This window comes from Solea solea, chromosome 7 (genome assembly GCF_958295425.1).
Source record: "Solea solea chromosome 7, fSolSol10.1, whole genome shotgun sequence".
Lineage (NCBI taxonomy): Eukaryota > Metazoa > Chordata > Actinopteri > Pleuronectiformes > Soleidae > Solea > Solea solea.
Genome location: NC_081140.1, coordinates 21,982,423 through 22,008,516, shown reverse-complemented (window position 1 = coordinate 22,008,516; position 26,094 = coordinate 21,982,423). Strand labels below are relative to the sequence as shown.

The following is a 26,094-nucleotide window of genomic DNA, read 5'->3' as shown; positions in this document are numbered from 1 at the left end:
GCAAATGAAACCGACTGCTTTTGTTAGGAATGGGAATCGGTATCGGTTCGATACGGGTCAAAATCATTGGAACGGATGTTGGACAGATAAAAATGTAAAACCGAATCATTCCAAAAACCCTAAATATGTCACATGCTTCACTCTGCACAGACTGTAATCAGCGAAAGCATTTTAGCTGAGTCATGTTTGGGCTGTTCTTTTTAGGAGAACAATATTTGTTACACAGTTGGAGAATTGTGTCTTTGAAATATCGGAATCACAAAAGACACAAAAAAGTGGTATCGCCCCCAACTCTGATTATGATGAAACTGTGTTAATGTCTTGTGCACAAAACTGAATGGATGTGTTTTTACAGGTGTTTGTCTGCAGACTGTGGAGAGTGAAGGTTACCCCTCCCCTGTGGTCATCCTGCCCTACATGAAACATGGAGACCTGCACAGCTATCTGCTGTACTCACGGCTGGGCGACTGTCCAGTGGTGAGTCTGATTTACATTAAACATGCACACACACACAAACTTGCACACACATAGAATGCAACAGCTTAATGGGTTCAGGGTGTAGAAGTTCACGAGAGAGTCTGTCAGCAAAACAGGATCCAAAGTTCAGCAAAAACGTGAAGAAAGGGAGTCTCCACCCCACATCTTATTGGCAGCGTGAGCACTGTGAGATCATGAAAACACTAGATTAGTCTCTGTGGCTGCTCTCTGCGCTTTTACTTAGAAATGGATGAGGTGTTTTATTTGGAAAAGACGGCCATTATACGCAATAAGCCCCGGAGGGATAGAGAGTCACAACCCTGATCACAACAACATTTCCCCAAAATGTTGAAACATCCATGAGTTTGGCAAACTTTCATTAATAAAAAAAACACACACATACACTGGAGTTGAATCTTAGTATTTGGAACAGGGAGAACTGAGAGTGTAGGACCATACAAAGGTGATCTTTAGCGATCTCTGCTGGTGAACATGTGAATGAAAGCCCTTCCTCTCTCTGTGCGTGATGCCCTGCAGTACCTCCCGTCTCAAATGCTGGTGAAGTTTATGACGGACATCGCCCGAGGTATGGAGTACCTCAGCAACAAGAACTTCATCCACAGAGACCTCGCTGCTCGCAACTGCATGTAAGAACAATCTGTGCTTCTGCTTCTCAGTTCCCGTTTGTGTTCTCACATGCTGTTTTTCAACATGTATGCAAATGTTAAAGGAAAAGTTGGTGTGAAGACTGCTCAAAATGATAATGGTCTGTTCCTCAGGCTCAATGAGAACATGAATGTATGTGTGGCCGACTTTGGCCTCTCTAAGAAGATCTACAACGGCGACTACTACAGGCAGGGCCGCATCTCAAAGATGCCTGTCAAATGGATCGCCATTGAAAGCTTGGCCGACCGCGTCTACACCACAAAGAGCGACGTGGTGAGTTGTTGTGCAAAGCTGCACGGACCATTTTTATCTGAGAGCAAAAACAACCCTCTAATAAGGCAACACTTGCTTTAAACCACCGGAGCGGGGGCTTCTGTCACTCCACGAGGAAGCCTGTGTAATCACCAAATGCACTAACCAAACAAAAGTATTGATTCTTTCGATAAACTGTGTGTTTCCTTTTATCTATAGCTTCCACAGTAACTGAAATCTTGCAGAAATAATTGAAAACAGTGGGCGAGGTCAAAGGTAAAACATGAACAAAATAAAACAAAATACAACTGAAAACACTAAAACCCTCAAACAGTGAGTGAATGGGTGAAGGAACAGGGACCAGAACACAAGGAAACAGGAGACAACGTAACAGCATGAATGAACAAAGACACTGAGGAGCAGAGGGTCTAAATAGACTTGGGAGGCAGGGATAATTGGACACAGGTGAATCACATCAGGGTGGAACAGACAAGTCACAGAGATGGGAGGGGAAAACAGGACTGGAAGGAAAACTAAAACAAGGTACACACACTAGGTAGGAAGAAGTACAAAATAAAACAGGAAACCAGAAAGAAAGAACAAAAAACTCAAGGTTGATGGAAACAAATAGTCCAAACCGAATATATGTAAACCGGGAGTAACCCAGGGCTCAAGATTCAGTCATGACAACCAGCTTTTTATCCATAGGAACCTGCATTTCTGGAGCCTTAATACAAAGCATAGGGAATTTTGGGAAATCAGTAGCTATGTTTACATGGACACAAGAAATCGGAATAAAAGCTTTATGCACTTTGAAAAAAGGGAGGGATTCCATACTCGTGCTCATGTGAAAGGTTTTCATGTAAACATTGTAACCTGTGCATGAAGTCGGATTTCCGGATGTTATGTTTCCATCGTCAGTGTTTGACAAGAGCACATGGTAAGTGGTAAGGTGTGAGAGACTTAAAGAGACTTAAAGAGACTTAAAGAGACTTAAAGAGGCTTAAAGGAATTTAAAAACTGCTCACCTTGGTAACCCCATCTCTCTGTCTCTCTCTCTCTCAGTGGTCCTTTGGAGTCACCATGTGGGAGATCGCTACCCGGGGCCAGACTCCCTACCCCGGCGTCGAAAACAGCGAGATTTATGATTACTTGAGGCAGGGAAACCGTCTCAAACAGCCTCCAGACTGTCTGGACAGCATGTGAGTGTCTCACAGAACACACTCAGGCCCTTTGACATTACAAGTACCTTGTTTTTCCATAAAGCAGTCAAGGCCAAACACTTCCTGTCTATCAGTTCCTTTAAGGGTCTTTGGAGAACATGTTCAGTGATTATTATTGTTTCAAGATGAGCAAAAAGACAACAACTTTATAGTTGTTTTTCTGTCTTTCATGTTAATGTCATAAAAGAGTAGTATTTAAAATGTTTAAATTAATATTTTTATTAAAAGAATGTTTTATATCATTGAAGTCATGGACAAAGTGGTTGGCAGTTGATTCAGTAGTTATTATTATTCACTTATTCAATTAAATGATAAATTGATGCTGCACCTTAAATACGTATTATTTGTTATAACGTTTAAGAAATGAATATAATAATAAAGTGTAAATGTGGCATATTCACCCTAAATTACAAAAATATTGCCACTAACAACGTGTAAATAATAAATATTCCTCTGTTCCGTGCAGCTACGCCTTGATGTTCTCCTGCTGGCTGCTGAGTCCAAAGGACCGTCCTTCATTTGAGTCCCTGCGCTGTGAGCTGGAAAAAGCCCTTGAGGATCTGCCGGACCCCCAGGACCCGGACGAGATCCTGTACGTCAACATGGACGAGTCCTCCATGGAGCTCGGGGCCGTCGGGGGCCGTGACCCCTTGGCGATGCCGTCCCCTCTCTGCCTGAAGGGCTTGGACTCTGTAACCACGGTGGAGGTCCACCAACCCAACCGCTACGTCCTCTGTCCCCAGCACGAGACGAACCGGGCCCTCTCCGACTCCCTGGAGAGCCTGGACATGCCGGTGTCTTCGTCCACAGCCACGCTGCCTCTACAGGCGTCCTGCCACTCCACGCCCAACGCCACTCCAGCTCCAACACCCAACGTGGAGCTGCTGGAGGACAGAGAAGGGTCCAGAAAAGTTCCCTGGTAGTGATGTCATGTCCTCACTGACTGGTCATTACCGCCATTACCTTCACCACAGTCCAAGAACTAGATCCCGTCTCTTGCTACTGACTGAAAGAAACCTGATGTGCCCTCATGCATGTACATATTTTGCACACACACATACACACATGCCGGCGACATTCCAGGGAAGTGAAGGATAAGGACTACTTTCCTTTATCGTCTCCCCTCCTGTCAGACCAAGCACAGTGTAAATCAAGGAACGATGTCGTTACTCACACTGCAGCACAATCAGAGAAATCCATTCCCCGTCGCTACAGCAATAAAATACCACGTCTGTATCAATACAACTACCTGTAAACAACAGAGCGATCTCCTTTATGTCATTAAGCTAAAAAGAAAACAAACCCACAAAAATCAAAGATCTCTGTCGGAGACCAGCTCAAGACACTGCCACACTCAATCTACGAGTGAACCAACTCAGGAGCTCCAGCTTTCCAGAGACTAACACGGAGAACTGTCACCCGAGAAAACCTCGCCTGTACAAACCTGAGGATTGATGGGGGAGGAAAGGGAGGATAGAAGGACTGAACAAGGATTTGTAGGCTCATACTCGTTTGTCACAACTTGAAGTGAAATATGACCTGAAATGCAATTCCACTTTGGCCTTTAGTGGCTTTTTTATGTGAAGCTTTTGTGAATGAGTTTGTGTCACAGGCTGACGTATGAAAGCACAAACCAATCACGCGTTTCCTCGCTGACAGGTGAAGTCACCTGCTCTCAAGGTCCGATTCAACTGGTCACAGGTCAAATCATGAGGGTACAGAAAAGGAGAAAAGGTCGGCAGATGCACTGAGGGTCGACACGGGCGATGGACGATTGGAGTGAAGCTCCTCACATTTTGGCACAAGCACAGTGTTATTACACATTTTTGTACAATTCTATTTGATGCTGATCTTTTGTTTTTCTACAACTTTTGCACTAATGTTTTTTTTAAAACTTTTTTTGTATATCTTTTGTGTATACTCTCAGTCATTATCAAAAACCTTTCCACATATATAACCCATATTTTCAGAAAGGCAGAGAACAAGGCCTGTGAAAGTGTCGATTTCTGTCCATGAACGCAGACTGGGAAACACACGACTAACCTCGTCATCTGACATCATCCAGCCACTCTTTTTTTATTCGAGTATATATATATCCAGTTTATATATAAAACCTTTTTTATGCGAGCCTTGGCACTGTAAATAAACGACTGTTACCGACAGAGTCAAGGAAGTAGCTGAAAACAAAATGTACGTGAAGATCGTCCAACATATCCTGACATTGTGCATGCACTTATTTTTAAAGGGGACTTGACCATGTTCTAACACACATTTTTTGGGAGTACGACATTTGTTAAAACAAAGCGCTGTGTGTCTCGGTTGTATACGTGAAAAGGTACTTATATATATATATATATACACAGTATAAAGTGGTATGTTATACGTGTAGCATTGCTGAATTCCTCATGAAAAGATGGTGTACGTTTCTTGCAATGTCTTTGGTACTGTAAGCAAGGTTTTACAGTGGTGCTGAGGCTTATAACGGACTGTATATATACAGTTTTTACCAAAACTGTTTTGTACCAGGCGCAGTGTTTGAAACTGATAGTTTAGGTGTTTTTGAAGTGTGGTTGTGTGAGTTACTGTCATATAATCAGCCGGCTAATGTCTGCGACATCTCAAGAATACCTTTGTCAGTTTTATCTCGCCATTAAACAGCCTTTTGTGACTCTTTACCACCCACACCACACAAGTCCACACAGAAAATCGACGATTTCACGTCACAGCACACAGATGTTGCTGATGCGCTACTGCCTGCATCATTAATTTCACGTGTGTTATTCTGTCACTTCTGTGTTTTAAATCCGTTGTTTCGATTTTACTCAAGTGGCACAAACTTACCAAATGAGGCAGCAGTTGACCAGCAGCTCTCATGTACCTGTAAGCTAGAAATGCCATTTTTTCCTATGGATTTTGGTGTGGAAGAGTGAGTGATTTACAAATTTCAGTTTCCAGATGAGAGAGGCTGTCTAGTGGTGAGCTAAAGCAGCAAAATACTACTTAAGATATCGCTCATTTAAGCAGATTTCATCAGCCGAGCCTATTGTTAAGTGGCTTAAGTCATTTTGTTTGTGTGCTGCAAAGTGAGGGCGAGTGCTCGTGTCTCGTACCTCATTCAACCACGTTTTTAAAAATCTGAACCATCAATTTCATTAAAAAGAAAAAAAAAGATTAAATTGTGATGAAATCTCAGAATTTACCAAGTGCCTTCAGAGAGCCAGTATTTGTGTCACAGATGTGTGTGTGGCTTGTGTTTCTCCTGGTGTGTTGAATTGGGAGAAGACTGTATAAACTGCCTTTATATTGTCTCTGTCATGATTTATAAAACAGAGGGTTTTTTTTATATAGTGCATACAGTATTTTGTATAAGAAATAAATGTGTTCATTCATGAATGGGCTTTTGTGATGTGATTTAATTCACTTAGCCAGATGTAACACAGGGCTTCAGATGATAATCTAACATTAATCTTTTAATGCAGCACAATCAAAATGGTGGTTGACATATTACTGAAACATTTCTACCACAGCGTGTAGGTACATGTGAGGTCTCAGAAGTGGAGGTAGGAGATCTGCACGTCACCTTCGATCTCCACCCTGTCGATCTCGTTGAAGGACGGGAAGCGGTGAGCGAAGTCGAACAGGTGCTCGCCGTTCACAAACACCTTAAACCTTCCGTTCCCACAGCGAATCGACATCTGGGAAACAAAAAATAAAAACACATGCTCAGCATGAATAACACATTAATACACTCCTGCATTATTCAGATTTAACCTTCTGACCAATTGTTTAACTTGTGGTCTAAGTTATTAGTTCCATTTTGTTGTTTCCGCTTTGTTTCTGTGTATTTATTGTGTGAAAATACACAGAAAAATGAAAAACAACAACTCTATGCGCACTCATACTCACATCAAAGTACTGTCCCTCCCTGAAGGGGTTCATGTTGACCTCTCTTTCCTCATGACCCCAGGCTCCTCCAATCTTGCTGTTCCTCACGACAATTTTATCCTTCACCCGTGGGTTCAAGTGGAACGCAATGTCCCGAGATCTGCTCACCATGAAGTTGAAGGACATTCTGCAACAAACGGAAAACATCAGGGTCTTCTTCAGGTGAGGGCACACCAAACGGAAATAATTAGAACATTAAGCTATGTTTTTATTTACGACAAAAAAGAGCAAAAGATTAACTGAGTTTAAAAAAAAACAAGGTCATTTGTGGCACACACACACGTTTACCAGGCTAAGTGGGGACTGTCATTCTACACTAACCAACAGTGGAGTTCTGTTTCTGGCTGTTTTGAGTAATAGAAATACAAATAGAACAGAAACTGTTATTTTAATTTCAATTTCAAAATGTGCCTTTCAACATATATATATATATATATTATTTTTTTGAATTGTTGCGCAACCTCTACCTATCAAACAGGGGAACTTCACCCTATCACCTATCAAGTGCCTGTTTACTTGCCTTTCATTCTTTCTTTCTTTCTTTCTTTCAATAATGGACAAGTTATCTTACATTTTAATCAATCTTAAAACCTTTCACCTCCCCTGTCTTATTATTTCTCATTTTTATGACCTGTGTGGACTGGTGAAGTATAGACTGTCTTCATCATAATTTTAGCACAACTTAAAGCCTGACCAGCAGGGGGCCTGAAAAAATGTCCCCTGTTAGCATGGAGGTCCCCTGTTGGTGAATGTGTAACTACACCAAGGTCTAAACCTAATACAAACTTGAACCCTGAAAAAGCACCATGGGACCAGACAAAATGTCCCTACAAAGATAGGTTTGTATGGGTTTTTTGGTCCCCACAAAAATATAAAAACATATACACACTTCTTTGCACCATGAGGCACCATGCCTCTGATGATGATGGTTCTCTTTGGGAAAAATCCTCCTGGGATCATGCCAGCATAAGGGATAGGCTTAAAAACAAAACAAAATAAGACACTTAACATAATAAAAATAAAAATAATTCAACACACTCCTGCTACAAAAGACAACCAACTTTAATTGAAAACAGCACAAGTCTCATTTTTATTATCTTGCTATCAAAAAAATCTCTTTCTCTTTGCGTGTGAAGGGTGTTTATAGAAAAATAAAGTTTATAGAAGACGTTGATCATCATGCACAGAAAAAAAACAACACTCCAGTAAATCTATTACTTTAACTCAGTTCCCCTCTGTTACCACAGGAAGGCAGTAATGTTGTTAAAAGAAAAAAGAATATGGGAACAGGAAAGTCCAAATGTCATGACTACATCATCTGAAATACGAGTAACAAATGTTACTTACAGGGTTGTAAATTGGCTGGGCACCCATACCCTGCAATTAGATTAACAGACACAAACATGAGTCAGCAAAAGTAAAACAATATCTCATATTAAAGTATCAAAAAGGTAGAGAATGAATGAAATCTATAATGAGATGTTCTCACTGGCAGTTGTGAGCCCGGGTATCCTTCCTGAGAGTAGAAAAAAAATAAAGTAACATTCATAAACTGGTATGTATATCAGTTTCATTTAGCTGTTTAGTATAACAATATCTATTTATAAATGACACAAAAATAAAATGTCCATACCCCCATATTGCCTCCTGGATATCCACCCTGCATAGAAAAAATATACATATATTTAAACAGAAAAAAGTGAATATGCTCTGATTTTATATTTATTTTTACATGTTTTTGACCATTTAAGATGATAAAAATTAAGTTTTTATTCACCCCCATGTCACCTCCTGGATATCCACCCTGGTGAAAAGGGGGGAGGGGAAAATATTTAATCAATTATACTCAACAGTTAACAAAGGCATACATACACTGTATTGTATGTAAGTATCTACTTACAGCCGGGCCTGCTGGATATCCACCCTGTAAAAAAGCATGATTTATTTAGTTGATAAATTGATATGTAGATATGTCTGATTAAAGTCAATGGCTCATTTACATGCACACATTTACAGCTGTAGTCCCAAAGCAGGTTGATGGCATAAGACAAAATGCTCCTTTACTAAAAGTAAATTCAATAAATGGTCGCGGAAACAAGAAAAAAAATATATAAAGAAATAACAATAACAACAATATCAACAAATAAGGAGACGTAGTATAGGCTATGTTTCAGTTAACAAAGACAATATGTGATTTAGCAATTGTAAACTGGGAATTAGGGATTAGTTATTGAGAGTTTGAGAATAAATTGCCCATTGTCTTCATATGTTACACTTAGATTCACATGGTGAATCTATTAGTAAAGTCACAGGCATTTAGGTCTTAGTTTTTAAAACAGCATTACAAAACTGGTGTAATGTGATATTTTTGGAAGAGTAGGATTTTATATAATAACATATTTATTCACCCCCATGTCACCTCCTGGATATCCACCCTGGTGAAAAGGAAGGGAAAATATTTAATCGATTATACTAAAGAGTGTATGTAACTGATACTGTATGTAAATATCTACTTACACCCGTGCCTCCTGGATATCCACCCTGTAAAAAAACCCCAAACATCAATATTTATTTAGTTGAGTCAGTCTGTAGTCCAAAACCAGTGCGATATGTTGAGATTTGGGTGTTTTTGGAAATGTAGGATTATATAACAAAGTATTTATTTACCCCCATGTCACCTCCAGGATATCCTCCCTGTTGAAAGGTAGAGAAAGTGTTAACCTGACGCTATTTAAAAATACCAAACATATTTTACTCCAATCATGAAAGTATAACTTACTCCCATGTCTCCTCCTGAGCTTCCTGGGTATCCTCCCTGGATAAAAAAACAACAACAGTAAAACTCTCTTCAAAGTATCACTTTATTTATGTTTATGAATATTTTCCCAGTGACATACCCCCATGCCACCTCCTGGATATCCACCCATTCCACCATCAATTCCTCCTGCACATCCTCCTCCCCATCCACCACCCATTCCTCCACCCATTCCTCCACCCTGAAAGACCAAACACCAGCGTGAAAATCACTTGGATAGATAGATCAGACTCAACAAATGGAACAAAATAAGAGCATTGCTTCACCCCTATGACGTTAATGGTCTGGATGGAGACGTCTCCTGTGATCTGCAGCGCGCGCACACTGTACAGCGGGAGGCGGTGCTCGAAGGTGTGGAAGTCTTTCCCATCGACGGTGATCTGCAACACAGAAATGTCTGATGATGACGAGCAGAGGACGCCAGTAACACATAATTACATGAAATCTGGTTTGCTTTGCAGTTGCCTATGTCAGCTAAAAAGTCTTAACAACTGCATTAAAGTGCATTTCAGGTGTTACCAGTGAAAGATATTGTACTTAAAGTGTAACTATACTCCTAAACTACTTTTCTCAGGTGTAAACCAGGGTATATGGGTATCTAGGTATGTTTATTCTTGATCCAGGTGCAAATCTTCACAGTTTAGTCTCTGTAATCTGAAATTATACATGTGATTAACTGGGTGTAGCTATTGCGTATTTGGTCAAACATTCTTAGTCCATGCTTGTGTCACGTGTCACCTTCTTGTCTAATCAGCATGAGGGCTCATTGTCCCAGACTCCTCCCCTTTTAATCCAATTTGAATCACTACCAGACCACGCCCCCTGCACTGCTGCCCACTCTCCCTCCCACTTCCTGGCATTTTTCAAAATCAGGGACTGGGTGGGGTTCTCTTCAAAACAGTTACCATCCAAATATGCTTAAACTTGTGCTTTTTCTGACCTTGTAGCCTTGTGAAGTGACCATGATGACCATTTCAAAGGACTTGCCCTTGTTGAAGGGCATGCTACGGATCTTGTCCTCTGACCCCCAGGATCCACCCTGACAAGAGTTGAAGACCACTTTGTCCCAGCCATCAAATCGAGGGTTGAAGTGGAGGGCAATGTCGCTGCCCTCGCTCTGGCCACAGAGCAGGTTAACTTGAAACCTGCGGGCGAAAGAAGTGAGGTCACATCACTGAGTCCTGAAGGGTCTGCAGAGTTGTGTCAGGAAACAGGACAAATGCAAACACTGCAGGTACAGAGAAACCAGAGGACCCGTGTTCAAAAACACTTCTCCAAACAAAGGAGCGACAGACAATGTGAAACAGTCAGGTATGTGAAGTGTTTGCCTTGTCGACTAATGGCCTGTAAAAGTGTCTTTTACAACTCAGATATGACTATTTCGAAAATGGGACAATAAAACAGAGAGTGTTGATTCTGCTCCACCTACATTACGATTACACAGGGCGTTTCCTAGTATCACTAGCAATTCAATTTTGTGTTAATAAAAGTACAGAAACTGAGAAAAGACCACTCTAAAATGTACCTGGTAATGTCTTGAGGGACAGAGCCCTGGAGGTAGATGGACGTCCCTTCTCTCACACCTCCATAAATGGGCCCCAGGTATGGAATTGCCTGTACAGTGTATTAAAAAACATACTTTATAACATTGTATCAAGCACAAACATCTGTGATGATTGTAATAATGATATTACAAATATTAGATTTATATCAGTAGAATAATGATAATATTACCAATAATGAAAATATTAGTGAAAATTATAATATTACCAATATTAGTATTATATATATATGTACAGTAAGTAGGATTATTGTGATTCATAATGATCAGGAATTTTGTGTATATGATGATATTAATATGTCTAAATAATGCCAATGATAATATGTTTAATATGAGTATAATATATAAGTATATATGAAATAGCCAAATAGGGTATTGGTGCAGAGAGAAGGGGTGGGACCTTGTACATTTCTTCCCACTCCTAATCTAATGTATAATTTAGATTAATGATTCATCTAATCTATTTTTTGTCATTTATATTTTATGTACATGCTTCATGTCTCAAATAAAATGAATCATCATTGTATCAGTTTTATGTGCTTTTACTGTTTATTCTATCATTAATTTGTAAAAAAAAAAATACATATACAGTATAAATAAATGTAAGGAGGCATCTGAGGATCTCAGGGAGCAAGAGTGTGTTCAGAGTGCTGCTAAATAACCTGGAGCAAGACCATGCAAGGCTTTAAAATTTAGCAATAAAATATAAAATCAATCCTAAAAGCGACAGGTAACCAGTGTCACACAGCCAAGATGGGGTTGTGATAAAAAAAAAGTCTTTAAATTATTGGTGGATCGTGATGGAAATGGTCAGATTTTAGAGATATTTCTGAACAATTTTAATATTTAAACTAAATCTAAACAAATTTAAGTACATTCACCTAAAACACTGATGCATTAGAGTGGAGTTCATGGCAGCCATGAACAGATTTCCATAGTTTTTTAAGCACCTTTGTAAATAACATAGGTGTCATCTCCAAACAATAATCTATAAATATTAATGCAAACCTCTTTTCAAACTGTCCTTGGAAAAAAAATGTAAGAATAAAAACATTGCAACTTCCAGCAAATGCATTTTCCTGAATAACAAACAAGTTTCAAATTGTTAAATGCACAGAAAATCATTTGTTATGATAAAAGTGAGATAGAAGTCTACAATGAGTTGTATAAAGAAAAACAGGTGAGAAACGTTTACATCTTCATTCTGAATTCATTTGTATGAATGGAAGACAAACCCTGATAAAACCTCACACTGGTGTGTGTGCAGATACTTACAGGACTGTAGACTGGCTGATAACCAGGAGGAGCGACAAAGGACATGGCTGCAGTCGGCAACACAATGGAGAATCAGATGGAAAAAGTAGAGGTGGGTTGTTGTTTTTTTTGGGAACAGTTTTGTGCCGGAGACCTAGGTTTTATACCAGGGATGAGGGAGGGGCTACATCAACATATTTGCCTTTGGAGGCACTTCTAGGGAATTGACCTTTGACACATGAGAGAGGAGTGGCTCTGTCCACGAAAATGCAAAATGTGTTTGTGCGCGTGTGTGTACATGTAAGAGGCTGTGAGTGTGAGGGCAAAGTCTGCCTCAGGCCTGTCTTTGTGAGGACACTTTGTGTCGGGTTCTGACAACTTTTAAGGGCATTTTTGAGGGACTTTGAGACTTTAAGGTTTTACGGTCAGGGTCAGGGTAGGGTTTAGGTATTTAGTTGTGGGCTAGAGAATAAATGATGTCATCAAGAATGCTGTACAAGAATGAGTGTGTTTGACACCACCCGTTTCTGTACCATTTTGTTCATTTAACCTTTATTTATACAGGTAATCTAAGGGTCTCATTCACAAGAGAGACCTGTGTAGATATGAATAAGAACATTTACAATGTAACAATGATAATAATAATACAACTTTGACTTCTCTTTTAATTGCGTTGCAGTGTATGCATTGGGATTCTTGGGCAGGTCTCACATTAGAGGAAATAACAAAACCAAAAAGGAACACTATACAATTAAATGATGTTTTAATGATGATGTAGATGTCTATAGAAACAAGGTCTTTAACAGGTGAGTGCAGACTGGCCTATGATGGGCATTCTGCTGCTTCAGTCTTTTCACTACGTCCTCTTTATAGGAAACTGTGATTCTGTGCATTTCTTTGTGGAAACACAGCTTTTTCCTCTTTCTGAACCATGTTCCCCATCTTCTCATTGTGGAAGCTTATGAGTCTGCGTCCATAGTTTCACTCTACACATTTTTCTCCCAGAGTTATATAACATGCTTGTTAACTCAAAAAGGAATTTTAGACGAGACAGGGCATGTTCAGGGTGAGCAAAACTATCAGGTTAAAAAGGCTAAACTCATGTTTTGATAGGCCACAGCAAACCTGAGTTTGTGCCAAATAAAGAAAAAAGCTTTTAGAGGCCACAGTGACATCAGAGCTTTGACCACCTAAATGTAATTGGTTCATCCTTTCTGCCAAAGGTCCATTCAATCTTTCTTCTTTCTTTTTTCTTTTTGACATAAAGCCATTAAAAAAATCATCCAACAGAAAAGAGGAATTATGATACAGTGATAACCTGGTGAAATGATTTGCATTAAATCAGAAAATCCAGGTTAAAAACTCAATAAGACTAAAAGAATATAAATAGCAACAAGAATATGCAAAACTATTATAATAATAACAAGATAAGCAAAAATATAATACATTTAAAAATGTATTATTTCTACTCATGTTCATGAAAACACAAAATTATTACTAATGTATTCAAGTGTAAATAAGCATTTTACAACTGTAATTAATTGGCGAATTTGAACACATGGGTAAACTGTAATCCATGGGACTAATCATGTTTCCTAAATCTAATCTAAACAGAGTTTAGTACTGAGTACTAAACTCTTTACTATTTATTTATTCAGTACTAAACCAAATAAAAAGAGTACTGAAATATTCAAGTAATATTCAAACTAAGTAAAAGTACCACTATTTTGATATAAATATTTACTGAAAATGTACTCAAATTAAATTAAATAGCTTGTTTAAAATGTACTCAGAGTAAAAGTTACTTAGGTTTGGGTTCTTTCGTGTGTCTCATGAAATGACTTTAACAAGTACAAGTACACAAAAAACCTACTCAATTACAGTAATGCAAGTAAATGTAATTCATTACTTGTTAGAAACATGTCAAAGTATATAATCTGATTAAAAAGCACAATTTCAAGTTAAACCAAACGAACCTCAAATATTTCTACAGGTTTGTGAATGAACAAAAATACAATAAGAAACTTTGAACGATCCTGAGTTCCAGATCGGTTTCAGACGTGATCTTTGTTCAGCAAACACACGTCATTTAGAACCACTCTGAGATTAAACAAAGAGAGGGTGTGTGATTGTGTGTGTGTGTGTTTAGTTGTATTTATATCTTTGTGGGGTCCAAAAATAACTGTAAAAAACATTTTGTCTGGGCCCACAACAAGGGCTTTTTCAGGGTTAAGACCTGGTTTTAGGGATAGTGTAAGGGATAAGGTTAGGGTAAGGGGCTAGTGAATGCTTAATGTCAATGATGTGTCCTTACTAAGATATAAAGGTGTGTATGTCTGTGTGTGTGTGTGCGTGCGTGTGTGTGTGTGTGTGTGTGTGTGTGTGTGTGTGTGTGTATATACATTGTAAACCTACAGCCTCCATTATTAATTGCCAATGTTCAACTGACTGGTAGATAAGAGTTATTTGTGTCAGTGTTTGTCTTTTGTAGGCGGGTTGGTCGGAATATTCTATGAATCATACACACACACACACACCCCTACACACACACATAAAGCTGAACCTTTATATTTTCTTTCAAAAACAAAGAATTGTGTTTCAATAGACTGGTTTCTTCACTAAGTATTTTGATGAATAGCCCTACTACTATCTGAAACTATCGGGGGTGGGGTAGTTTAGTGGTTAAGACCAGTACCCCCATGTGTAGAAACATCATGGTCACAAGTTCAACTCCACCCCAGGTTATACTCAATTCCCTTGTAAGTCGCTGTGGATAAAAGCGTCTGTTAATGACATGTAATGTAATGAAAGACTGTCTGGGGCTGCGAGCCATTCAAATAATGGAGGAGTTTAAGAAACGACATGTGTGAATGAGGTGTTTAAATCTCTGCTCCAGCCAGCAGGGGCACTGCTGAGTATGGGCTTTAACACTCACACACAAGTCCCCACTTTGCTTATTATTAAAAAAAAAATCACCAGAGTGTCTTTGACATGATTGTAGCTTGATTTAAAGCACTGCTAACAGGGGACCTGAAAAATGTCCCCTGTTCAACGTGGAGTCCCCTCTTTGTGAGTGTGTAATGACACCAAAGTCCCCTGTTCTACTGGTTCACAGGTACACACACACACACACACTATATGGGTGTTTCCTGACTGAAAAGTCTGAAGCAGAAAAATTATATTTGTTTGATATTTGATTAATTTCTGCAGAAGACAAAGGAACATTTTATTTAAGACTCATGTCAGTGTCAGAGAACTGAACACAAAAGCTTTTTCATCCATGCCAATATTTTACCTTCATTATGGCAAATATGCAGTAAATTAAACAAGTTTCAAACAGGCTACTATTAAGAGTTAAACACTCACTTTTATAACATATTTATTTTAATAACTTCCCAATCTTGTTGTCTTATTACCTCCAAAGGCGTTCAACGTCGGCTCAGAACAACAAAAAACAAAAGCTGCTGAACCATAAACACAAAATGTTTTTAAACTCACTTTTAAATGCCCTTGGAGTCACATGAATCTGGCAAAACTTTATAAATAAATGAAAATGAAGATTACTGGTCATCTCTATCTCATATAGTCATGGTACATATTATTGAGTTAATGTCAGTGGATGCAGTACAGCGATACCTCGGTAAAAGTATTGAGGGTGAGGTCAGTCAGGAAAGCCAATGATCCTGCCTGACGCTGAAAAACTGATATTACAACAAGTGTGTGACATATCATGTTTTTCTCCACACTCCACATTTGCTTGTAACAACATTTGCAGTATCTCATGTATGCATGCGTAAACAAATGCAGTATTTATCCAACATAAACTTTGAGCCAGTGTTTCTCAATCCACTTTCCTGCGTGTTATAGATGCTCCAGCACACCTGATTCCAATGAATGGGTCGTTAGCAGGCTTTTGCAGAGCCTGTTGACGAGCTGATTATTTGAATCAGGTGTGTTGGAGCAAGGGGAAACATCTAAAACCTGCAGGACAGGGGATCTCCCTGAGGATCAGGATTGAGAAACAAAAACTTGTTTCTGGGCCAGAAATAATTATTTTGGGGCATTTTATTTTATGTTCTGACGTGACCTCTGGGAAAGTCTAAGTCTAAGACACCACCAGCGATTAATCCACAACGACTGAGAGTTCATCTTTTATTGTAACAAACTGGGGTAATAAATAACATTCACGGCAGATATTTGTCTAATATGAATGAAATAGTAGGACAGGTTTCTGTTAACATTAGGTTTAATAGAACCAGGATTGTACTTTTGTTCAAGTGTAGTTCAAACTAAATGTTTCACTTTACCTGTAGAAGCTGCTTTTTTCCTGATAAAGGTATAATTTTAAAACGACATACATGTTTTCCATATTTTCGTTCCAATAAAGTAATTTAGAAATAATTATGTTGTGTTGTCATTATAGCATTGTTAAGTCTTTTGCTGCACAGTACTGCACATAAACCAGGAAGATGAAAGAAAATGAGATTGATACTTGGTTTTGGTCTCCATGAGGACGAGGTCAGTGTTTCTGTGAGTAAAGGTCCTAAAGTGGTCACAAATACAAGTACACACACACACATAATTACTCATAAATGAGGACATGTGCTCTAGTTCTCCTTAAAATAATCTGTTTATTCTGTATTGAAACACAGGATTCAGTCAGAGGACACTCAGGTGGAAAGTAGTGATCTCCATTCAGCTTCATACCATCAACGGCCGCACATGCACACTTCAGAGACACCGACAAAGGCCAGTCGTAGCGCCAAATGCGAGATTGTGAGTTTGAATGAAGAGCAGCGACACAGAAGTGTCTGAGATCAACGCGTCACACGTGGCTTTCTTGATCGAGAAAATTAACCGATACGCTGGATTTACTAAAAAATATCTATCGTAAAAACCTAACTAGCAAAAACAAAAGCCGTCCTCTCGTCTGACTGCAAACTGGGCATTTTCTTCAGTGTGAGACCAGTTCTCTTCACCACTGTGGTTTCCACTAACAGGACGCGAGGCGCGTTCATGTCCGACAAAGTAGCATGGATGGTTTAAATTCTTCAAAGCCTTAAAGAAAAATAAATATATGTATCTATGATTTATGTAAAATATGTCTCTTCATCAAAAGGCCTCTTAGTAGCCTCGTCATTACTCAGTTATACAGATGACCCTTTGGCAAAAATGTATACATTAAATACATTCATCACTTATTTAAATGCACCGACAAAAACCTATTTTGTGCATCAAGTGTCACAAAGCAGGCCGTGGCCAGAAATACAGACGGGCTAAAACGGTCGTCTTCAGAAGTTCTGATCTGCATATAAACAATAAATAAATAACCTTGGCATCCTCCTGCACTGTATGTGTGTAAATCATCTCTATCTTATCAGGTACAGCGACACCGGCGGAGATAGAGGGACGCATACGTCCAGGGACGCGTTGTAAGACTTCAAAGTGCAAACTGTGTTTGTCTGTAAGATTCTCCGATCATTACGAGTCAGTCCAACACCAGTTTCCATACGTGGTCGCTTGCTTAAAAGATGAGATTCTCTGCCTTGAGAGAGGAAGAAAGGGACTCGGGTGGGACAAGGCTAAATGTTCGCTGCTCCCTCAAGGATCTCAGAGACTCAACCGTGAGCTGCTGAATCATTTCTTTCGACAACAAAAAAGCTCTCTCACTCTCACCCACCAGAGATCGGAGATGAAATACCATAATATCAAAGCAGCCACATATATATGAAACAAATCTCCAACATTACAAACGATAATCATAAAACATATACACTCTACTCTGAAGGAAAAGCATTTAAAGCTAAAAATCGAAACTATTTGATCGCTGAAGCAGTGACGTTGCTATAGGCACTGTAATGTTTACAGCAGTAGCTACTCAAAGAGCCTGTTGTGTGTTTACTTTACACAAAAAAGGCCATGTAGTGTTTCATAGCAGAATAAAAAAAAGGCCCCTGGCTTCTTGTGTGTATTTATGCCTATCTGATGTTTTTTATTCTACTTTTCTCATCCAATCCATTAACACTCTATTGCAGGTGGTACAATAGTGCAGTCAAAGTGTGCATAGCTTCAGCAGAGGAGAGAAAAAAGGCAAAACTAAGACCTCTCTATTTCTTCCTCCCTGTAGATTTCCCTTCCCTCCTCACTCCTCTCTTGCATCTACTCGTTCGGACGCTCGTGCACGATGGCGGGACGTTATCCGAGCTGATCCTCATACTGCTTCCTGAAGCAGTCTCCAGCAGGGTAGAAGTCCCAGCATCGCTCTTGGTACAACTTCCACACGTATGACTCCTGAGAGACAATCAAAAGAAACGAGTGAGGGCTGCAGCTTTATGTCGTCGACCCTTTGTTAATCTGAAACGACTTCTATGTACTGACCTGTCCTGTGTGTTCCGTCTCATCTTTATTGATGAGATACATCAGGAAGAACCTGAAAGAGAAAATGAAACTCTAGACTGCATATACTACCTTCTGTTAGCATCCTGTCTTCGCTGACAGGATTTGGCATGCGTACTTCTCATTACCGTAACTCCTAGACCGTTTGTGATATCTAGAGAATTCAAATTCAATGGACTGACAATGGGTGTGACCCTGCTTTTTGCCCTATGCCAGCCAAGATTGGCACAGCACCCCCCACCACCCTCATGTGGAGGATAAAGTGGTAGAAGACTGATAGATGGATACCGGAAAGCAGAGAACTAGAGCTTTTGCGCCCATATACTTGTCATTACGGTAGCCCTCCGGACTTCTTGTGTCTACTTGTGACGTCAGCTTCGTCAGTACCGTAATCCCTAAACGGTTGGATCACTGCCAGATGATGAAAGTGAAAGTTATCTTGGAAAAAAGGGGCAGAAGCACTCACTCATTGAACATTTTCTTGAGAATTCTACAGCCATAAAATCAAAATAAAGTCATAAAAATAAGATTATCATGATGGTCATAGGTCACCGTCACTCACATGTAGTTAGCTAAGTTGTGCTCTTCTAAGGTGTGTGTCTCAAAGCCGTGCGGCGTCGTGTCAAAGTAGTCGCTTCCAATTCCGCAGATGAAACACTTTGTCTGGAAGGAGGAAAGAGACAGATTACATTACTCACATCCCTCTTTTTCTCTCTCTCTCTCTCTCTCTAAGAACTGAAGGAGAGTTGAAGGTGGATTTCACTTAAAGCCCTCAGAGACTCATGATCTTACCTCCATGTCCTCTCTGACCTGCTCCTGCTGGTCTCTCAGCTCTCCAAAGGCATCAATGATCAGACCTGACAGAAAGAGACAGCAGTCATTCCCTACTACACAGAAGATCAGAGTGATTCACAACTGTTGAGGAAGGTGAAGGTGTTTACTTTCATATTTGAAAGAGGCAATCTGAGAAAAATAACAGGATATGAAATCATGTAAGACGATCGACTTTGACACAAGACATAATACAAAAGGTGGATGAGTATCTTTTTGAAATACTGCCAGAATATTGGCAAGTAAAAAAGCAATTACAAGATTATGTTATAGAGTGGAACCACCGACCGAGGACCAATGGCTGAGCATTGTGGAAGAGACATTTGTAATGGAAAAACTGACACATAAATTGCGATTATAAGAGACAGTTTAACGAAAAATTGACTGATTATAGAAGCCAGGAAGAGGACACCACCATTACCACTAGACAATAAGGACTTTGAGAAAATGATCATTTTCTAATGATGTATTTATGTTGCACCTTGACAAAGTAATCATAAAAATCTTAAAAAGCTTGTTAAAAGAAGAAAGAGACAACCTGAAAACCTTCCTTAAAGCTACTGGCTTTCATCAGACGCTGCTTATTATTTGCATTTCATGAGCAAAGTTGAATAAGTGCAACTTATTTGTATTGTCTAATTTACCACACGTACTGACACGAATCCGAACCTTAAAGTACCATCACTGTTTTCAGCCCTGTTTTTCCAGGTGCTGCATTCCAAAAAGTCCACAAATTCTTCAGATTTAATGCAGACGTGGCCAGAAAAACGTGTGCCATGATGTGTGTGTCACAACTGTGTTGTTCACGTGTGTGCGGGTGACTCCTTTAATAAGAACGTATTTATACACGTGAATATACAGTATGTTATAATACATGACACTAAATCACAAAAGAAATATCACTGGTAGGACCGTTTGTACCCTGGATAATAGCCAACAGGATGACAATGACAAAGAAGAAGAAGGTGATGTCGAAGACCACTCGGTAGAGCTCATATTCATCTCCAGCTGGGTCCTCGATTTCATCTCCAATACCACCACCGGCACGCACGCCAACATACATGTGGAACAGGTAACACTGCAGGGGGACATGAGCACAGCGGTCAGGTGTGAAGTGTAGTTTTTGTTTAGTTTGGTTGTTCGAATAATCCGCTCAAAATAACTCACCGTCATCATGTCGTCACACTTCATGTCCGGTTCGTCCTCGTCCTCGCTCTTGTTGTAGAACTTGCGGAAGAAGTTGAAGGCCACCACGGTGTACAGGTACACCACCACGGCGAGCAAACCCACCGTCATCAACAGCTGAAAGGAACGGGGGAGTATATGATCAGTATATAGTCAGTTTTACAGTTTGTAATATAGAAAAGGTGGAAGCATGCAGACCTGTTTGCCATTGTGAGTAACGGAGGACAGGATGGTGCGCAGGGTTTTAACTCCCATTGCGATGTCCAGGAGATGGCAAGCGAAGAAAAAGTTGTTGTAGTGTCCGAGGAGAGACATCAGCATGTACCAGACCAGGTAGAGGAAAGTCTACAAGATGAAAGAGAACCGTCAGTGACGCCATTTTCAAAACAGATTCTCTTCAAGTTTCTAAATTTTAAAACAGACTCACGTTGTCAGTGAACACAACACCAAACTTCCAGATCTGGTACTTGATGTCAATAGATGTTATCCTGCAGAGAGATGGATATGTTTGTGCTGCAGCATTTTCTGAAATAAATATTTGAATAAAAGTGTTGCTGTAAATACCAGCTGAACAGTGAGGTGTCTTGTTCAGGCTTCTTTTCGTGTGTCATGGCGCTGACGTCCAGAGAAGCCAAGTCCATGCCGAGCAGCTCTGCGATCCTCTCTCTGCCATAGATGTCTCCATATTTATCCAGCACCTGCATACATCGCACACAAATGTCACTTTCACTCTGAACACGAATCCCTGCAAAAACATTACTCACTAAAGTCACTTTTGAACCAAAGTGTCAAAATAACTCACCTTTCTTTTGACAAACTTGTCCCAGTAGTTGTTGGGGAAAGAGCTGTTTTTAAAGAGAAATATGAAAAAATGAAGTCATTTTTTTTTTTTTATAATTTTGTTGCTGGTGTAAAAGCATTGCTTGTGTTTTGTCCAACCACTGTGTTACTCATTTTTCTTTCTCAGCTTCTTGGGAGAATTTAGATACTGAACATGCTTAGTGAGAGTCTTTTTTAAAAGAAATCTAAATTGCCTGATCACAAGTGGACAACTGTGATGAATCTACCCAAATGCATCCTGAACGCGACGCATCCACAACCACATTTGGAGGAAACAGCCTCCTCAACTAATGTTTGACCCGCTTCAGTTTCATAGTGAATGTGTGAACACTTCTCAGGGCGCATACTGCATGATTTTATGTTTTTTTGTAGGTACTGCTGTAATAGTAGCAGCATGATTTCTTTTTTTTCTAATCGTTGAAATCTTATTTCATGTTACAGGGATATGTGCGTAATGATTCTCTCCTATTGTTCATGTAAGAATGCGTTATATTTAAATAAATGAAAATTAATATATCTGCACAAGCAGAGTGGTAATAACATAATTTGGTATTTGTAAATACCCGGTTTAAACTGGGCTAATACATATATCCATTTATCTGATAATACAGCTGGGGGCTTACGGAGTGTTGAGCACCATTCTGTCCCACTGGCCCTTAATGTCGTCGTCCTCTGGCTGCTCAGTGACATAAAGTCCGTCAAACTCCAGCTTTCTGGCCAGCTCCTTCTCCCTCTTGAAGATAACGAGAGGGACCTGAAAAGCATGGAGGGAATCCGGAACAAAATGCGTAAGAAACACATGGATTCTCTTGCAGCAAAGCACAGAGACCGCTACGTACCTTGAGGCAGTTGTAACCGATGATGCAAAGGAAGGAGATGATGGTGTGGACGATACCAAAGAAAGCCATGGCTGGTTCCATGTAACCAGTACTCTCCTCCAAGAAGTAGTACATAGGACCTTCTTCATCATCTTCTTCTCCTCCAGCATCTAATCCGGAACCATCCTCCTCAGCGCCAGAGCCTTCAAACATGCCAGAGCCCTCAAACAGACCAGAACCCTCAAAGTCTTCCTCACCTGGAGGAGTGTCAGACACCTGGAAAGAATAGACATTGTTTTGTTTATATTTCATTCATGTAGGATGACTGTAAAAAGAGGTATTTTTCATCATGGATGTATGTTTTATGTAAGTTAACAGACCTTGTAGAAGAGCAGGATGAAATTGAGAGCGAAGGAGATGAACAGAGCCAAGAACCGAAAGTTGTAGAAGTTACGAGAAAGGTAATTCTGGCAAGAAATAAACATTAGACACGAGTTAAACTTGAGAATTATGAATTATTGTATGTGCTGCAACAAACAACTACTGCTCACCATGAATTTAATCCTCTGAACCTCCAGCTCATTCCAGAGCTCAAAGCCCTCTTCAACAGGTTTCTTGTCTTTCTTTGTCTTGGTCGTCACTATTATTTCCTCCTCCTCCTTCGGCTCTTCTGGCTTTTCTTCCTTTACTTCAGGTTCAGGTTCTGCCTTCTTATCCTTCTCTCCACTCTCAGTGCTGGGAAAGTCAGACGACGTGAGAAACATAGAAATTTTACACATTTAAACCATCTGAAGACTCAAGACCAGCGCTATTTTAAAAATGATTTAAAGTTTATAACCAAACAAATGGGAGACAACGTGAACAGCTTATAATGAACACTGAAACAACGATCTTACTCTGCTTTCTCAGTTTCCTGAGGAACCTCTTCTCCCTCACGTGCAACGGGTTGCTCCTCTCCTTCCACTGTGGAAGCCATCTGTTCCACCAGTTTCCTTTTCAGCAGTGGCGTCCCCTCTGGAGTTGGAGGCTCTTCTGGTGTCGTCTCACCAAAGTCTCCAAGTCCACCAGGAGTATTGAAGCCAGGCAGACGACCTCCTTCTCTCTCCTCGCCATCCCCTTCTTCCTCCTCTTCCCCTCCTGCATCTAAGAGTTCTGCTGCTCCATCTGCATCTTGGACTTCTCTAGCTCCTGGTTCAGGTGGAAGGTCACCATGAACTTCATCCTGCGTTGGATCAGGCATACTCGCTAGAATCTCTGTCACTGTCATCTTCTTGGCACCCTCCACTAAACCTCCACCAAACAGCACCTTCCATATGAATGTGAAGAAGCCCTTACATATGCTGTAAACAAACATCAGGATGCCCATCACAACAGTGTAGATAAACGTAACCAGGCCGATCACCATATCCTTCACTGTCATTTTCCTTAGTTTGCGGTACTGACGCCGCAGATTACGGAAGGTGAACATGTTGAAGAAGTCAAACACACTATTCAGGAACTCTGCAAAGGCGGACGTCGACTCTGCATCTTCACCTTCTCCATTGCCTTCCTCCCCTTCTCCAGACTCTGCTTCCTCTCCTCCACCCTCCTCTTCTTCGTCATCATCTTCCTCTGCACCGTCTCCCTCTGGCTCAGAGATGGATGCAGCGATGTTCATCTCAAAGATGGTGTCCTCACAGAAGTTCACAAACATCTCCATCTTCTCACTCTCACCGCCCTCGTTGACCACATCAAAGATGAACTGCCGCTTGGACTCTCTGACTTGTGGCATTTCCCACTGATTGCGGTTCGCCTCACTGATTTCAAAGTAAATGCGCTCAATCTTCCTACTGGCTCCCATGATCTCGATGCGGCCCAGGAACGGACGGAAGTAGTTGAGAACACTCTCGGCCTGCTCCAGGAAGTTCTGTAGGCGGGTATCATGAGGCACATGCTCTGACAGGTTTGTCAGCAGAACAGCGATATTGAAACCAATGTCTTTGGCTGGCTCCTGGAAACGATCAGCAAACTCCTCAAAGTTGATCATCTCGTTCTCGTCAGCTTCTGAGCAGGAGAGGAGGAACTGGATTTCTGAGGGGGAGTACTGCTTCTGGCTGTCCATGGCCTTGGAGAAGTCCTTCTTGGAGATGAGTCCACGGGGGTCAGTCACGTAGTCTCGGAAGGCGTCAGATGCCACAATGTCCTTGAGCTTGAGGAACATGTCGAAGAACTTGAGGATCATCTCTACATTGCTTGACGACTCAACCAGCATGTCGACCATCTGCCTGGCAATGGTGCCGTTCACCACATTGCCTGGAGAAATACAAGGCAATGGTGCTCAGGAAAATGTATGTATGTGACAGAAAAAACAGCATCTCATTAAATTGTAGCAGATAATGTACCTTCAAGCAGAGACAGAAGCATCACTACCATGTCCTTCTGCAAATCCAGCAGCTCTTTCAGCAGTCCAATTTGACTGGAGTCCTACAACATGCACAAACACAGCAAAACACAGACAAACAAACAAACATAGGATAAAATAATATTCTTCAGATGTGCTGTGTACAAAGTTATTATTAAAATATATTAAGAGGACATATCACAGTTTAATTTGACAGTAAGTAACTTCTCTCCGAGACTTAAAACGTTGAAAGACGCTACCTCAGAGTGTGCTCTACTCCAAAAGTGATCCTGGGTTTGCATTTTTAAATAAAGAACAAAGATTTTCAACATTGTAAAGTGTACATTGAATGTGATGGAGGGCAAGACATGTGAACGAGAAGGAGAGAAAAAAGCCTGTGCTAGACAGCACTGTCTTTTCCCTTTATCTGAAAAAGTGGCTGCAGCATGGGAGCATGGAAGGAAAACATAATTGGAGATGCCGATCTTAGCACTCCTGAAGACCTGCACCAGCAGATAACAAGGGCCACACATAATGTATGTGAGACAGTCTAAAGAGTCTGGCTGGTGGAGATCTTAAGGAAAAAGGGTATCAGGGGAGGCAAGCACTCGCCAAGAGTAAAATCACAGGGGGACCTTTTAAGAGAGATAACTCAAAGTAGACAAAACAACACAATACCGTGGGATTTTAAATGAAAGCAAAGCAAGATGTTTACATGCTTTAGAAAGCAACATAAATTACATTTATCATCTATTCTTCTCTCTCTATATATATGCCTTATATTCATTGCTTTTAAGAGGAAAATTTAATTTGTCCATCTTTAAGTACATTATTGAATGAACTATCAGAAATGTTCTATGCATTTTCACAATTCATTTACTGTAAATTTTCACAATTTTTGTAGCATTTATTTTATTTTATAAAGAGTGTTATGTACCTGGTATATAGTAATATAACTATACCTGATGTAAAGTGGTACAGTGTGTAAAATTTTAGCAACATTTATTTGGTGAAGTTGCCACTGAATGTCCCTCACTCGCATTCACTTAGCAGCAAAACTCAAAAGATTTTAAGTTTGTCCATTGTGGGCTATTGTACAACGTGATGGTCCAAAATGACGGCCTCTGTAGAGCTAATCAGGCTCCTGATATTTATATAAAAGGCTTATTATACTGAAAGGACACTAGGTGACTGTACACTATGTATTTATTTTATCTTTCATTTCTGCCAAATGAAAAATTATTTCACCTCAATTTTACACACTGGATCTTAAATGGCTTGCTAGGAAAAACAAGCAAATTGTAAAACTGTAAATGCAAAATGGAAAATGTGAGTTGCTGCAGATGAAAAACACAAAGAGGCAAATGATGTAGGTTGTTAAGCTGTGAAACAAATAATGGAGTGAAGCATGGGGGCCCTGCATTCGCAGAGAGACACAGATTCTTACGCCA

The 26,094-nt window shown here is 40.1% G+C and overlaps 3 protein-coding genes across 9 annotated transcripts in view; 1 reads left to right on the top strand and 2 right to left on the bottom strand.

Annotated features, from left to right (window-relative positions):
• LOC131462388 (tyrosine-protein kinase receptor UFO) overlaps positions 1 to 6,011 on the top strand; it is a 32,626-nt gene extending 26,615 nt beyond the window's left edge. Inside the window, exons 16-20 of the mRNA XM_058633569.1 lie at positions 356 to 477; positions 1,015 to 1,124; positions 1,257 to 1,416; positions 2,461 to 2,597; positions 3,085 to 6,011. Of these exons, the coding sequence (XP_058489552.1) occupies positions 356 to 477; positions 1,015 to 1,124; positions 1,257 to 1,416; positions 2,461 to 2,597; positions 3,085 to 3,541 (986 nt within the window). The 3' untranslated portion in view covers positions 3,542 to 6,011. The remainder of the gene's footprint in view (positions 1 to 355; positions 478 to 1,014; positions 1,125 to 1,256; positions 1,417 to 2,460; positions 2,598 to 3,084) is intronic.
• Positions 6,012 to 12,343, bottom strand: LOC131462389 (galectin-4-like). 4 transcript variants are annotated; one of them, XM_058633570.1, is made up of 17 exons: positions 12,215 to 12,343; positions 10,904 to 10,992; positions 10,319 to 10,523; positions 9,645 to 9,758; positions 9,461 to 9,559; positions 9,343 to 9,378; positions 9,231 to 9,257; positions 9,081 to 9,104; positions 8,972 to 8,998; positions 8,464 to 8,487; positions 8,341 to 8,367; positions 8,197 to 8,223; positions 8,053 to 8,079; positions 7,911 to 7,940; positions 7,453 to 7,541; positions 6,525 to 6,690; positions 6,012 to 6,313 (listed from the first exon to the last, which is right to left on the bottom strand). In XM_058633570.1, the coding sequence occupies exons 1-17, from the start codon at positions 12,257 to 12,259 to the stop codon at positions 6,167 to 6,169; spliced, it is 1,203 nt and encodes a 400-aa protein (XP_058489553.1). In that variant the 5' UTR covers positions 12,260 to 12,343; the 3' UTR covers positions 6,012 to 6,166. The 4 variants fall into 4 exon arrangements, with proteins under 4 accessions (XP_058489553.1, XP_058489554.1, XP_058489555.1 ...); XM_058633571.1 differs by lacking the exon at positions 9,461 to 9,559; XM_058633572.1 differs by lacking the exons at positions 8,341 to 8,367; positions 8,464 to 8,487; positions 8,972 to 8,998; positions 9,081 to 9,104.
• A 4,461-nt stretch (positions 12,344 to 16,804) lies between these two features.
• Positions 16,805 to 26,094, bottom strand: part of ryr1b (ryanodine receptor 1b (skeletal)) — a 68,818-nt gene continuing 59,528 nt past the window's right edge. For all 4 annotated transcript variants that reach the window (XM_058634117.1, XM_058634118.1, XM_058634121.1 and 1 more), the window contains 16 exons: positions 24,645 to 24,726; positions 23,160 to 24,555; positions 22,815 to 22,998; positions 22,644 to 22,730; positions 22,285 to 22,539; positions 22,069 to 22,199; positions 21,408 to 21,450; positions 21,170 to 21,303; positions 21,033 to 21,093; positions 20,804 to 20,950; positions 20,588 to 20,722; positions 20,342 to 20,498; positions 19,382 to 19,446; positions 19,152 to 19,252; positions 18,572 to 18,623; positions 16,805 to 18,484 (listed from right to left, as the gene is read on the bottom strand). In XM_058634117.1, coding sequence (XP_058490100.1) covers positions 18,389 to 18,484; positions 18,572 to 18,623; positions 19,152 to 19,252; positions 19,382 to 19,446; positions 20,342 to 20,498; positions 20,588 to 20,722; positions 20,804 to 20,950; positions 21,033 to 21,093; positions 21,170 to 21,303; positions 21,408 to 21,450; positions 22,069 to 22,199; positions 22,285 to 22,539; positions 22,644 to 22,730; positions 22,815 to 22,998; positions 23,160 to 24,555; positions 24,645 to 24,726 — 3,126 coding nt within the window. In that variant the 3' untranslated portion in view covers positions 16,805 to 18,388. The remainder of the gene's footprint in view (positions 18,485 to 18,571; positions 18,624 to 19,151; positions 19,253 to 19,381; positions 19,447 to 20,341; positions 20,499 to 20,587; positions 20,723 to 20,803; positions 20,951 to 21,032; positions 21,094 to 21,169; positions 21,304 to 21,407; positions 21,451 to 22,068; positions 22,200 to 22,284; positions 22,540 to 22,643; positions 22,731 to 22,814; positions 22,999 to 23,159; positions 24,556 to 24,644; positions 24,727 to 26,094) is intronic.

What these genes read in the sequence shown, in the direction of transcription:
- LOC131462389 (XM_058633570.1), bottom strand. Translation starts at nt 12,259, where the DNA reads ATGTCCTTTGTCGCTCCTCCTGGTTATCAGCCAGTCTACAGTCCT. An exon ending in TCACTTCACAAGGCTACAAG is followed by an intron (nt 9,759 to 10,318) that starts GTCAGAAAAAGC and finishes TCTGTGTTGCAG; the next exon opens with ATCACCGTCGATGGGAAAGA. An exon ending in GATATCCAGCAGGCCCGGCT is followed by an intron (nt 8,368 to 8,463) that starts GTAAGTAGATAC and finishes CCTTTTCACCAG; the next exon opens with GGTGGATATCCAGGAGGTGA.